The sequence below is a fragment of the Arthrobotrys flagrans genome (assembly GCF_004000055.1).
Source record: "Arthrobotrys flagrans strain CBS H-5679 chromosome Unknown unitig_3, whole genome shotgun sequence".
In the NCBI taxonomy this organism is placed as follows: Eukaryota; Fungi; Ascomycota; class Orbiliomycetes; order Orbiliales; family Orbiliaceae; genus Arthrobotrys; species Arthrobotrys flagrans.
In genome coordinates this window covers 3,241,332-3,254,926 of record NW_027137547.1, presented here as the reverse complement: position 1 = coordinate 3,254,926, position 13,595 = coordinate 3,241,332, and the positions used below count along the sequence as shown (strand labels likewise).

Here is a 13,595-nt window from a genome sequence, read left to right as displayed (position 1 = left end):
GAGATGAAATTTTGCATGTGGAAGTATCTTTATTAGTAGGATAGTTGTACGGAGAATTAAAAGTAGGAATTTATCTCCTATAATAATAAATGGTTCTCGTGGCCCAGCTTATGCTTTTAGGTTAGTTCGGGGGGACTCTCCAATGGTCCTATGTAGATAGTACGCTCCCCGTTTTTCGATTTCGCTTTCTTTGTACAGACTAAATGCAGTTATATATGTTGTACTGTTTGTGCTGATGTTTATATCGATTTGAAAAGTACGATCTTAACGTGATGAGAGGTATGGATGTTGCTAAGGCCCAACACGGGAAGTCCCCGAGAATAGGTCAAAGCTGGTCTCGTAATTAAGGCCAGGTGTAGGCTTCCAATGACAGAGCTACAATTCGTCTATGTCTAAAAGTTATGGTTGTGGTAGCGGATTAAGCAGAATGGGTGCAGGGATACAGCCCTGAACATACCATTCCGGGAGCCGAAGTCAGAACATTCTGTGTCTGAACCTCAGTCTCGACGATAGCCTCAAACTTTCTGTGTTGCTGCACCGAAAAATACAACAAAGTAGCAATTATACAACATCAGTTTCGCTGTAATTGCTCGCGCGAGAGTCAGATCTGACTCCTAGTTACAATTGGGACAAGACTACACTTATGATCAAACAGCTTCGAAGGTTTAGAGTTCGAAGGCCCTGGCTAATGTCAAAACCTCAGCAACGCATATACACGTACAGTGGTCTCACGTCGTTAATAGTAACTGGACTAGTACACTACTGAAGTTGTTGATTCTAACTACCTCTATTAAAATGGTCTATCATGACCCCGGCGACCCGAGCTCTCGTTTTGATACACCAAGGCCGGGACTGCCACCACCCTCGCCCCCACTCGGACCACCTCCAGACCTCATCCCAATAATTATGTGGCCCTCTCCGATAATAGCCATCTGCACTCGGAGGTTCGAGGAAGTCGAACACGTCATCGGCCTCCCTACCTTGGGGGTTAGAGTGGGAGGTCCGTAGCAGGGGTCGCGTTAACTGGCTCTGCGTTAGCCGGCCCTTCGTTACCCAGCTCTGGGCCTTCATTTCCCCATAAATCAGATTCATATTCAGGTGATAATGGGTTGTTTTCCAGTATAGAGAGACATGCAGTGGCCACCGAACCTCCCACCGTTCCGCCATTTCCAACCTCTATTGAAATGGCGGTAAACGTACGGTATGTTGTCTATGGCAGCCCTGTATTCCGCTGGATCAACGTTCTCGTCTCGCGGAGGGTCATCTAATACGATCTGACATGAGCAACCTTATCGATTTAAGTGGTCTAGACGCAAAACAGATACTCTGCTGACCCCATAACTACTATATTTTTAGTTGCTTCAGCCAATCCGAATTGGTATGAACCTTTAAACGAGTTCTCGAGTAAACTGGGTGATATATATTTGCTTTTACCACAAGAAAATCCACTTCTTAAAGATAGGTACTCATCGATCATCCTACACTGCCCAACGTAAACTCGTCTCCCTGTGAATATATCGAAACCAGATATTTAGCGCCGTATAACACCATGGCACTGAGTATCCAACCTCAAAAATTTGAAACCCGCTGGCAGTGCCCTCCGGGTTCGTTACAAGTATAATTAGAGAACGAGGTAAACCACCTACAGTTTTCAATGTCGAATTCTAGAACTCCAATTAATTAAGATCTATAGCTACGCCACATCTGTGCACATGTCAGTATAGTAGTACAAGCGCAGGGTAGGGCTTATAACCCGTCCTGGTTTAGCAAAAAAATATATAAACCGTCCCACTAACCTCAATAACAAATACTCGAAAACGCTGAGTACCTTATTTATTATGAAACTAATCGGCACTCACTAATAACCAGGCCTTCACTAACTAACTGTGTTGTACGAGAGGGCACAAATTTCGTTTTAGCGGGACAGCACCCGTCTTGAAACTAGACTACGATAGGGCGCAGGTTAACGTTTTATTCTCCGTTAGGGTTGGGGTAATAAGGCTGTTGTATTTTGGTCGAACATCGATCAATGGGCATATATACCAAATGGTAAAGCTAATGGGAAACCGGTTTCTCTCAATGTATCAATCCTCTTCCCAGTTTTCATTTGTTTCTACGCCTCTTACAATAGCTATGGGTGCCACAAACATCACATATCAAAATAATTACAATTTATTTCAACCCTAGGATTTCATACCGAGTCAACCGGTTTTTACTAACCTGTGCGGCTACAACTATTCACCTTCAGCTATATTCCATGCAAGCTCTTACCATTTTTTATCCCTCCGGAGACAAATGTTGATCAAGCTAGAATCAAGCTAGCTCTTCGGGTTAATATTCCTCAAGAAAATACCGACCACCTGGGTTGAGGTTCTAGCTCAAGCGCTAAAATAAGCGCCTTCGGATGCTTCAGGTTATGCACACAAGAAAAAACGCCCACATCCTACTTTTCGTCACGAGAAACCCGGGAAAAGGGTTTCTTCCGAATTCTCCTAAGAAAAAAAAAAAAAAAAAAAAGGCGGGCTAGGAGGTATTCCAAGTGGGGAGCCTGGAGCTCTCATGTATGGACAAGGGTTTTGATTCTGCAAGCTAAATAGTTGAACTGCAGCTGTATGTCGTAATTAAAAAATCCGATGGTGCTCATTATCATGGGAATAACTGCACGAAATATCCTTGGGTCTAAATGCACGCTTACGACATGTCAGGTCATGGTAACATTCTGCGAGATAATATGTCAAGTTACAATATAATATCGGCGGGTGAGCGGGACATTTTACGTTATATACGAACTACTTGATCATCGATATAGAGTGACCCAAAGGAATGAAAAGTAAAACTTAAAACATAGTAATGATAACTCCAGATTATTTCAATATTGATAACCTAAAACAAACGAAAGGAAAGGACCGCAAATAGAAAAACGAACGAGGTCAGACAAAAAAAGCAAAGGAAAGATATTTGGGGTAAAAAGGAGCTCAGTAAAAAAGACGACTTTAGTTTGACGGTTGTAGTTGGAGGGATGGACAATTTAGGGGGAAGTATGTACATGAAAAGTCGCAATAAAACTAAGTGATAAACCCGCCAGGTACGTAAATGAAAGGAGACGGAAAGGGAAATGACGTAAGAAACTATTGATATATGTCAAGAAAGATATGAATGTACATACGCCAGCATGATACAGGATAAAAGATATTGTCGTAAGAGATATGCGGTAACCTAGGCTCCAGAGGGTTGCCTTCTTTGAAATATAAAGGAAAAAAAAAAAAAAACCGAAAAAGAACCAGGCCCAAGATGATGGTCATGAAAAGAGGTATAAAAAAGTTTTCGTAAGAAATTAGATATGCAAATTCCTCAAAAGAAGAATGCGCAGGAAATCAAACCAACAAAAAAAAGATAATTCGGGTGCTTTTTGGTTCTTTGAAGCCGAGTCGATATTCCACAGATGTCAGATGTCGTAACAATTGGAAGAACCGTGGGCACTGTACGAGATGGCGCTTATGAGTGTAGCAAATCCCAAGCTTCAGAGCACAGAGCGAGGAAGCGTTCCTTCTTCCTCCTCTTAGCTTCTTGTGCTTCCGCATCGTTTTCTGAGCCTGTCGAGTCATCTCTTTCAAAGTCGCCGCGAGTTCGTCTCCGCTTTGTTCCGACAACCTCGTGGGCCGAGCCTGGAAGTGTTAGAGTTGTGGTTTTCGTTTTCGACATGGATGCATGGCCTAAACTCGAAACTCGCTGTTTAGAAGAATGTCCCATTGCACCTTGAGTCGGGCTTGGAGGAGTTGGAGGCTGGTGGCCACCGTAATGCACGATTCGTGGAAGGAGATCCTCACGTCCGCCTGTCATGCTCGCTACTGCCTCCTCCGCTGTCCTGAATTCCTTGGGTTTCTCCGGTCTATCAACATCCATCCGTGAAGAGTAGTCCTGACGACCGCTCATTGGTGGCGGTGGGAAGAATGAGCGTTGTTCTGGTTGTCTAAGTTGAGAAGATAGCTGTGCCCTTTCCTGGTCCCGGTCTCCTTCTCGGTCTCGCCCACCCATATCAGGGCCGAATACTACATCTGCGATAGGGGGCAGTCGATTTGTCATTCTATCGGCCCTAGCTTCCGCAAGGCCTCTTCTGACAGTGAACGACTGATTTAGAGGGGCCGAATGAATGACCCTCTCGTTGGCGAATTGGCTGTGGTGTGGTGCCACGATACTTAATCCATTTGGTGGCGCCTTTCTTTTCCCTCCCCTTGGAGCGCTGAATCCTGCGGATGGCTCGCCATGGTCGTCTTTGCTGCCGTGGGCGTTTCTCTGTAGTCTGGTTTCGATGATTTGCCTCTGTCTTTCCCTAACATCCATGCTTCGTTCTAGCTGTTCCCTCATAATATCATCTGTGACATTTAATCCTGGTGAAAGGCAGGCCATTCCGACCTCTCGCATCGTCATGGCTGTTCTAGGTGTTGAAGAAGGTGCGTTGTTCGAACCAGCCTTGGACAGGTTCAACTTAGTGGGACGGTGCCGGGGTGGCTCAGGGGAAGGTTCCTTCTTAATAATAACCATCTTTGGTGGGCTACGGCCGCTGTTTCCGGTTGAGAATGAAGAGTCAACACGAGGAGAGCTGGAAAAGCGAGATTTTGCATACCGCAAAACTAACCTTTCCGGAGACCGCGACTTGTCTCCTGTCTGTGAATCCTGTTGCATCATGTCTGAGTGGTGGTAGTGCGGCTGAGGCGCAATTGCTACAGAAGCTGATGCCATAAAGAATATCCTTGTGGATACGTGATATAATAGAAATTATATTTAACACACTCGGCTATAAACTCGACCGTCCAAAGAAAGGAGGCGTGGTTTCGAGGATCGGTGTAAACTCCGGAGAATGTACAACGCGGGCACGGTAGTAAAAGTAAAATAAAATAATAAAAGAAAAAGAGAGAGAAAATCTGCGAGAAAAGTCGTTGAATCGATCGGATTGGCTTCTGGTGAACTTGAACCTGACCTGAGTCGGGAAGTGATAACTCGTGGTTAGATAAATCTCGCGAGGACCAATTGGGGTTTAGGGTTCAAAGAGGAGGTAGCGATATCGATAATCAAGAAAAGGGCTGGCTGGCTAGATTAGGCTTGCCGGACAACGAAAGTGGGATACACGAAAACGAGGGGCAAGTCTCCAAGAAACAATATAAGGAGGTTCAAGGAAACGGTGATTGGTAACGAATGCTTGGTCAATTCGGATTACTATTACAGGGAGTAATGGGATCGGTCGGTGTAGAAAGGGCGACGACGACAGGATGTATGTGACGCGATCTGGATAGCACGACGCAATGCTGGAGTGCAAAGAAAAAGAGAGAAGAAAGATGGAAGCGAGGAGAGGGGAGGGGGAAGAAGGAAGAAGAAGTAGAAGAAGGACTGACTGAGGAGGGAGAAGCCGAGGGGTTAAGAGGGATACTCAGGGAGACATCCCCTTGACGAACAATCGACCTCGGGGGGTGATGGCGGAGAGGGAGAGATAGCACGGGTGACTTGGACTTACTTGTTTGTTGGATGGTCACTCAAAGCAGAACTCCACAGCGGCCTAGATCCAATACTAGCACGGTAGGCTCTGAAACGTAACAAAGCCAAATTCTCCCAATTTCTGCGGCAGTGTGAACCGGAAAGCTGTGTGGGAGTGAAGGTATGTCTTAATATTTGGTTTTTCTTTCCCTCTTGGGCCCGTTATCTGAAATCCCCCGAGTTACAAAATGGTCAGAAAATGGTCGAGGGGTGGTCCTTTTTCCCTATGAACCCGTTAATCAATCTACCCAGGAGATCGAAAAATGGTCAGAAACGTTTTTAGTTTGCGGAATCAGCCAAAAGAAGGGGGTGGTGCCCTCGATCATTAAAAGATAGCGAGCGGAAAGAAGGGAAGAGACGACGAGGGCTAACACCGGCAAGGGAGTGACCGGTCGTCGAAGGAAGGAGAGTGTGAAAGAAAGGGGAAATCTCAAGAAAAACTACAGTCCAAAGAGGAGCCACAAAGTCTAGAAGGGTTGCTCAGCGTCGAGAACGACGAACTACCCACTCCTCCTACTAATGCACCCAATGGTCTGCGGTGCACAGGCTATGCAACAAGCCAGAGTAACAGCTGCCTGTGCTGAGACCAGGGAAGGATGGAGCTAGCGAAGGAAGGGGGAAGGAGGGGCTGCTCCAAAATTCTTTCCTTTTACCCCGTGATGAAACACCCAACGACTGAAATGCTGAACAGTGATGTATGAGGTAGAGAGAATGGCAGCAATGTGCATTCCGAATAGACGGAATATAACCCGTTTGATGCTTCTTCCTACTCACCTTGAAGCGGTTGGTATTGTCTAAGCCTGCCTGGAAACCCGGTATGGACTTCAAGGACGAAAGAAGAGCATGAACAGCAATTTCTAAAGAAAGAAAGAAGGGCCAAAAAAATGAGGTTGATGCTTCCCACGATAGAAAGATAAAGGAAGTCCAGACACCGAGTTTTTTGCTTTTCTATATTTGCTCTGCAGGAATCTCACTTACCTCAGGCTGTTCATGCCACAGCTGCAAGCTCTTTCCACGGAGTATAGCTGCTAATCATGAAACATATCGGCTGTAAGTGCGTCGCAAGCGGCAAGAGACACAACCTCTTTTTTCTGTCAACAGTGTTTGACGCTTTCGAAAATTCCCTTTGCGCTTGAAGCCCAAACTGGTCTTTCGAAATTATTCCAAAAGGGTCGGCGGTCACGCATGGGGATTGGTCCTAGCCCCTGATGGTTCGCGTCTTGTCCATGCCCACGCTCAAACGTTTCGAAACACCGAGCAGCCCACAGCATGCCGAGTAATCCCCGTTCAGAGACAAACATCCGCTTTTTTGGGAAAGTTCAAGCCAACTGCAGTATGGTTTGGAACCCCATGATGGCAGGCGCCCAGCCAATCCGGTGCGGCCTTTTCAGGCTGGAGAAGTGAGGGTCTTCGAAAAAGAAATCTCGTCGCCTGCCCCATCGAAGTTTTTTCCTTCTTGATAAGAAGGGCCCTTCCCAAAAGTCGCCACTGGGCAATCTGGCTTTTGGGACGTCCGAAACGTCAAGGTTTATCGCAAGCGAGAGCATGGACTGCGCTGGGAACCGAAAATCTCCAAATCCCTCAGCATCATCTTGAATTCATGATGTTACAAGACCCGACACAACAAAAGCTCTGACAACACTGACAGCTGGGAGCATGGAATGCCCAGCCTCTTTTTTGACAACGGGAGGCGCATACGAGTTGGTTTAACTGCCTAAATGCGCACAAAAACAAGCTGGCGACGGCGTTGTGTCTAGATATGTTGCTGCTTGCGCTCGTATTCTCTCCAAACAACTTTTTTTTTTTGAAAAGGGCCACAATTTAGCCTTTGTGTCTTAGGGCCAAGCATTCCATTTCTCCTATGTCCCAGGCCTCCGCAAATTGACTGAATATTGATTAGCTCCATGTCGAAGAAAAAAAACCGTTTTCTCCATTTGAGCCGATAGGGCGCGGAGAAAAGCTCAATTGTTGTGCGCAGTTCGTTTCAAACAATTGGGAATGCTGTTGCTACGGATCACAAGCTCACGGAGGAAACTGTAGCACCAGATCTCGAGCTTTCTCCAGGAGAATTGAATTAGACACACGCGACAACAGAGCGCAAGCAGTTATGTTACGAAGTTCGCTTCATCACCGTAACATGTCGTCTAACCAGTCATCATCCAGGTGTTGAGTACCAGAACTAGTCTTCGTAGCCGTAGACGAAGTATTGTCCGTCGAGGCAGGTTTTTTAGAGCTCCGGGGTGTCTCTGTCAACTGTCCCAGATGTTTCCCTATATATTTCGTGCGTAAAAAGTAAGCTCATGGCTCGCTTCTTTCTCAAACGGAATATATATGAAACATTATCCGTTTCTGTATTCTGCAACTGCATACCTTTTAGATCCATGTTCCCGATCAACTGATCCAGCTCATCTTCGTGATCGTTAAAATTTTTTGTTTCGTCCTTGGATCTGGCTGCCGGCTTGCGAATCGCAAATCTTTGCCGGAACCTATCCGCAGTAGCTTGCTTGGCTATCTTTTCCGTGACATCCTTGAAGTCGTCCCGATTGACCTTGACAATGTTTCCTTTCGGGGCGAAATCCATGTCGGCATGACCCCTTCTCACGCCACCATCATGATCCCATATATCAATGATCTCCTCTCTCTTCTGCTCTCTTTCTTCAATTGCCTGGAATTTGTCTCTTGTCAAACCAACGTAGTCGGGTTCCGGAACAACTTCCTCAGGCTCTGTTTTAACATTTATAGGGTTCAGCAATTGCAACTAATGCTTGGTACTCCCAAGGTCTCAGTATCAAGGAAGAATACCCCTCACCTTCACCAGGCTCAGGCTCAGGTTCCTCATATCTCCAGGCATTTGAAGCTATCTTCTTTCTCCTGCTGTATCGAGATGGATTTTCGCCTTCTTCGGCGCCATCACTCCCAGACTCCGATTGTGACGTCGGCTCCCGAGCTTCACCTTCTGCCACGGTTACGGTTGCAGTATTCGCGGTTTCACCTTGTGCACCACTACCACTACTATTGCTACTCTTGCTGCCACTAGGAGCCGGCCATTTCGAAGCTTCCAATGGCGCTGATGACGTGGCTGATGCTACATGGTTTGTTCGAGACCCTGCACGTGCTGCAGCGCGAGCTAGCGTTTTCTCTTTCTCTTCAGCTGCAGCTTTGGAGTCCTTCTGAGCCAGCTTCTTTTCGTGAAGTTTTGAGGCCCTCTTGTCCCATTCTGTGCCGTACAAGGAAAACAAGCTGGTTAGCAAGCTAGCTCAGTTTATCAGACATAAAAAAACATGCAAACAATTTGGTACACTGTTGAAACAAAACAACCTACTGTTCTTGTGGAGCACCATTGTTGATGGGTGGTTGGATTTTGACGATACTCACGCGCTGTTAGTTGGAGATGTGGGCAGGAGAATTGAGATGAGCTCGATGGTACAGGTCGTGTGGGTTTTGTGGCTCAACAGCCGCATAACGTCGACAACGCATTTGCCGTTAACTCCAACGGGTGTTTTCTGGTATGGTTATTCCAAGTTGGTATACCAGCTAACTTTTGAAGCTCCGGAAAAGTACGGCGAAGTGGGTCCAGCGGCGGGTCCTTTTAGGCTACCGTGTTTTGAGCTTTAGATCTGGAGGTGAATCTTGTCGTGTGGGCTCGTGGGGTTGGTATAGTATATTTCCACTATAACGTTTTGGGCTTTGCAGCTTCACTTGCTCCCATCGCTATTTAGTAATATATTCGTGAAATTCCGGGATTCTACCGGAGAATTACTGACACTAGGAAGATTATAATAATTTGGTCATGGTGATCAATTCCGCTTCATGGATTTAGTAGTTTAAATTTACTATTGGCCATGGTTTTGATAAAAGATAAGATCACAAGGACTGGACTACACCTACATGTAATCGCACTCCTGCTTGAGCCCCGGGTTTGATATACCGATATAATTTAAGACGGGCACTGTCCCAATATCGATATATCTACAGGTTTGCAAGTATATACAGTTTATATCAAAGTCGTATCGTACAATTATATATAAAGGGCCTCAGGCATCAGCCACGGGACAATGAACTAGAAGTGGTATGGCCGACCTCCATCCCCATAGCCTCCATAACCCTCCCAAGAGTCTCGTTCGCCCTCTTGTTCGCCTTATCCGCTCCTATCCTCGACACCTCCTCCAAATACCCAGCATTCCCCTTAATCCTCTCATACTCTCCTTTAATCCCTTTCAACCCTTCTACAACGCTATCCGCCACTCTATCCTTAAAATCCTTCATACTCAATCCTTCACACTCTTGCGCAATAACCTCAAAATCATCTCTATTCGTCATATTCCCTATCATCTCGATCAGATTGGAGACGCCTGGTCTAGCTTCTCTATCGTAGCTAATACCAGGAATACTATCTGTCAAAGCACCTCGGATCCTACGTCTAATCTCGGACTCAGAGTGGTCGAGGTTTATTTGGGAATTTACGGTGCCTGATTTTGACATTTTAGATGTTGGGTTTGTGAGTGACATGACACGCTTTGCTGGGGCTGTAAGAATATTACGTGTATCTTGTCAGCTCCCACAATCAGTAGGATAGAGAAGGGAAGAGAAAAAAAAGCAATGCGTCTAAATGAGTCGACGTACCTAATTTGACCTTCGGCACCACCAAAATCTTGCCAAAAGCCCTATTGAATTTACCCGCCAGACTTCTCGCCAACTCTAGATGTTGGACTTGATCCTCGCCAACGGGTACCAACGTTGTCCTGTTGGCCATAATATAAAAGAAACAGTTAGAAGTAGATGACGAAGAAGAGAGGGTATGGAGGAAATTATTTCCAGGATTCGGCGTACCCGTATAACAAAATATCAGCCGCCTGAAGCACCGGATACGAAAAAAGTCCCAACTTCAACTTCGAAGTCCCATCAGGATCCAACGGCGACCTATCTTCGCTTTCTGCTAGTTTTGACTGTAACCTTCGTGTTAGTTGAATGTTGGACTCTCGTTAATACTCTGACCACCAACAAGAAAATGTTGTTATAACTCGTAACCCCTTCTCAATCCTGATATGCACATTCATATCATGTTGACCCAAAGAAAGGGCGCACAAGGAGTAAATACCTTCCACTGTGTCTGCCTCGCCAATAAATTCGTCGGTGCCAAAGTACTCAAGATCCACATAAGCTGTAAATGCGCTGCAACTCTCGACTGTTCAAAAATCACACACCGTTCAGCCTTCAACCCAACAGCCAACAACATAGCCATCGTATCCTGCCGTCTCCGTCGAAGATCATTAGGATCCTGCGGCTGCGTAATCGCATGTAAATCTACTACACAATACAATAGCTCCGTAGACGGTGGAGCCGAGTTTTGGAGATCCACCCATTGCTTTAGTGCCCCAAGGTAGTTTCCAAGGTGTGGTACACCGGTTGGTTGGATACCTGAAAATATCACTTCGAGATGTGTTGGCGGTGTGGTAGATGTCGATAGACTTCTTGGCTGGTCACATGATGTAGATTTCTGAAATGGATTTTTCGAGGCAATTGGCAGTGCTCGTCGGGTGAGTGAAGCTACCTTGCATCCGACATGTCGAGACGCATTGCCATAGATGCGTATTGGCAGCATTCAGGCGTAATTTTACATAAAAAGAGTGTCCTGTCTATGCTTAAGTTTTGGTTTCGGAATAGTTGCATTGAATGAAGAAGAAATTAAAATTTCCTATGCAGCAAACGCCCTCGAAGCGAAAGAAATATGACACAAAGCAACGCAGCTATCCGGTACGCCGGATCATTGTAGTTGTTACTCATGGTTACGCCCCTGGGCGAAGGACAAAGTGAAAATAATGTACAAGAAGTTCTTTATATACATGAGTTAAGGGCTTTAATTGTCCTTCTTCGTTGCTTCCTCGACCTGTATTTCCTTTGCATCTGGAGTCTCTTCCTTGGTGGCTTCTTGTGTAGGCTCTGGAACGAGCTCCGAGTCGGCGGCAACAGCAGACTCGGACTCTGTTGGCTGAGGTGGTTCTGGGGCTTTGGTGTCTTCCTTTTCAACAGTTTTCTCTTCTTTTGCTGGTTCGGCTGCAGGGGTCTCTGTCGAGCTGGCTTCACTGGGAGTAGCTTCAGCCCCAATCTCCTTCGCAGTCCTCAAATCAAGAGGGTCAGGGTGGCTCAGATCAACATCAGCCTTATCCGCAGCTACGGCGTCCTCTGAAGCTGTTGGTTCTGGGTGGGCGGCCTCGGTTGTCGCCGCTACCTCTGCTGTGGCTGTGACTGGCTCTTCCTTCGCGAACTCTACCACTACCCCCTCGGGTTTACTCTCCGCTTCAGCAGCGACTGGGGAAGCTTCTGATGCCTCTTCAACCTTCGCTTCTGCTTCAGCAGAGGCCTCAGGCTGGGCGGACGCAGCTTCCAATTTGCTCTTCGAAATCCTCACTTCCTCAGCCAACTTCTCAAGCAGCTCTTTCCGTTGTTTTGACTTAGCTAACTGTTTCTCCGATGGAGACTTCTGCTCCACTCTCTCCTTCCACAACTTCTCCCTCGGTCTCCCCTCATGCAACCTATTGCCCCATAACTCCCCATACTCGATATGCAAAGTCTTCCAGATCCTTTTAATATCCTTCAAACTCTCATTGATCTTATCCTCTGCCGTAAACATCTTATTCCTATATGCCTTATGATGAGGCTTCAAATCCAACCGTGACCTCCAGTTCTTTCCATAAGTCAAATTCATATCTGCTCGTATATTAACCATATTCAGCGCTGCGTTTTTCATCTCTCTCTCTCGACGTTCGAGAATCTGTATCCATGACTTTCGCGCGTAGTGTGGACGGTCCCAGTTTAGTCGCGGCCCTTCTGGCTGGTTATATCCCATCATGAATCCCTTCTTTTTGACCTCGTTTTTGAGGTCGTTTATTTTGGCTTCAGATTTTCCAAGGACGGGGATTAGTTTGTTTATACGGTCAGTGATTGTACCCTACATAGAAAAATAGGTTAGTCCTAGCGGGCTCGTAGATAGTATATGTAAGAAGGCTAGATGGATGACACATACCTTATTTGCGGCATCAGACCCCGGCTTTGTGTCCGGTAGGTTATGGCTGGCGTTAAAAGCCTTCCGTACAGCCGTCAACTGTTGATTGTGATCCAGTTTCCCATCTGCAGCTTGTTGTTTAATCTCTGCCAACTTCTCTGCCATAACGGTACCGGTTCCTGCCACCATAATTAGCCCCAAATTCCATATTACAGACAGGTGTACTAGAAAAAGACCTACCCAACTTCTCAAAAGCATAAACATTCGCCTTCATACCAATACCATGATACTCATGCTTCCTCAAAAATGCCAGCCAAATCTGCACCACCTCTGGATCTCCATCCTTAATCTGTATCAACCTCTTATACGTCACCCTCTCAAAATTCTGCTGCGCCTTTTTATGCACGAAATTACTTTTCGGTACTGTCCATCTCTCCGTCCTTCGCGGTAAAGGTATCGGGCCGAACGCCGGTAATCGTAAATAATAAGCAGCTCGTAACGCAAAATCGCAGAAAAACTCAACGTTTTTGACGGTAAAGGAACGGATTTGTAGGTCGCAACTGGGGACGCCGTATTGCGCGGGGACTTTTATAGGAGCATGGTAGATTGCTCGGACGGCTTGAGGGATTGGGGCGTCTGGTAGCTGTTCGTCTGGGAACTCTTTATCGTATGCTTGTGCGAATTTGGAAGGGAGGATAGCGGGGACAGGGGTAGTAGCAGAAGCAGCTTCGGTTTGTAATGCCTGGTATCGAAAATTCTGTGTTGATAGATGTCGACGGCTGGATCTGACTGCGCTGGCAGTCGCTCGTCGTAACATCATCTTGAAAGTGGCCAATTGTTGGATTCAGGATTGGCCTTTCTTTTCAATTGATTGAACGAGCGTGGAAGCGGGATATGATGGTGGTGGGATTCGTTATCGCATGGACGTCATGGCACCGCTCGTTGAGCTTTCTGGTGGTTGTGGAGGACATCCAAGAAATTTCAAATGGAAGTCGTCTGTTGTCGTTTCAGCCAATCGGAGGCCGAGTTTTCACAACAGCCCCAACGCACCGCCACAATTAAA

The 13,595-nt window shown here is 46.3% G+C and overlaps 4 protein-coding genes across 4 annotated transcripts; all 4 read right to left on the bottom strand.

The window, feature by feature from the left end:
- Nucleotides 1-3,495: 3,495 nt before the first annotated feature.
- On the bottom strand, nt 3,496-4,740 carry DFL_002324 (uncharacterized protein; the record flags this gene model as incomplete). Its single annotated transcript, XM_067631093.1, has 2 exons — nt 3,496-4,561; nt 4,637-4,740. The coding sequence occupies 2 exons, from the start codon at nt 4,738-4,740 to the stop codon at nt 3,496-3,498; spliced, it is 1,170 nt and encodes a 389-aa protein (XP_067493672.1).
- A 2,916-nt stretch (nt 4,741-7,656) lies between these two features.
- On the bottom strand, nt 7,657-8,870 carry DFL_002323 (uncharacterized protein; the record flags this gene model as incomplete). The annotated part of the gene is made up of 4 exons (XM_067631092.1): nt 7,657-7,799; nt 7,900-8,253; nt 8,339-8,746; nt 8,852-8,870. The coding sequence occupies 4 exons, from the start codon at nt 8,868-8,870 to the stop codon at nt 7,657-7,659; spliced, it is 924 nt and encodes a 307-aa protein (XP_067493671.1).
- A 700-nt stretch (nt 8,871-9,570) lies between these two features.
- On the bottom strand, nt 9,571-10,771 carry DFL_002322 (uncharacterized protein; the record flags this gene model as incomplete). Its single annotated transcript, XM_067631091.1, has 4 exons — nt 9,571-10,055; nt 10,153-10,271; nt 10,360-10,475; nt 10,628-10,771. 4 exons carry the CDS (start codon nt 10,769-10,771, stop codon nt 9,571-9,573), a joined length of 864 nt encoding a protein of 287 aa, XP_067493670.1.
- A 615-nt stretch (nt 10,772-11,386) lies between these two features.
- On the bottom strand, nt 11,387-13,352 carry DFL_002321 (mitochondrial 37S ribosomal uS10m domain-containing protein; the record flags this gene model as incomplete). Its single annotated transcript, XM_067631090.1, has 3 exons — nt 11,387-12,478; nt 12,554-12,711; nt 12,773-13,352. 3 exons carry the CDS (start codon nt 13,350-13,352, stop codon nt 11,387-11,389), a joined length of 1,830 nt encoding a protein of 609 aa, XP_067493669.1.
- Nucleotides 13,353-13,595: the final 243 nt, after the last annotated feature.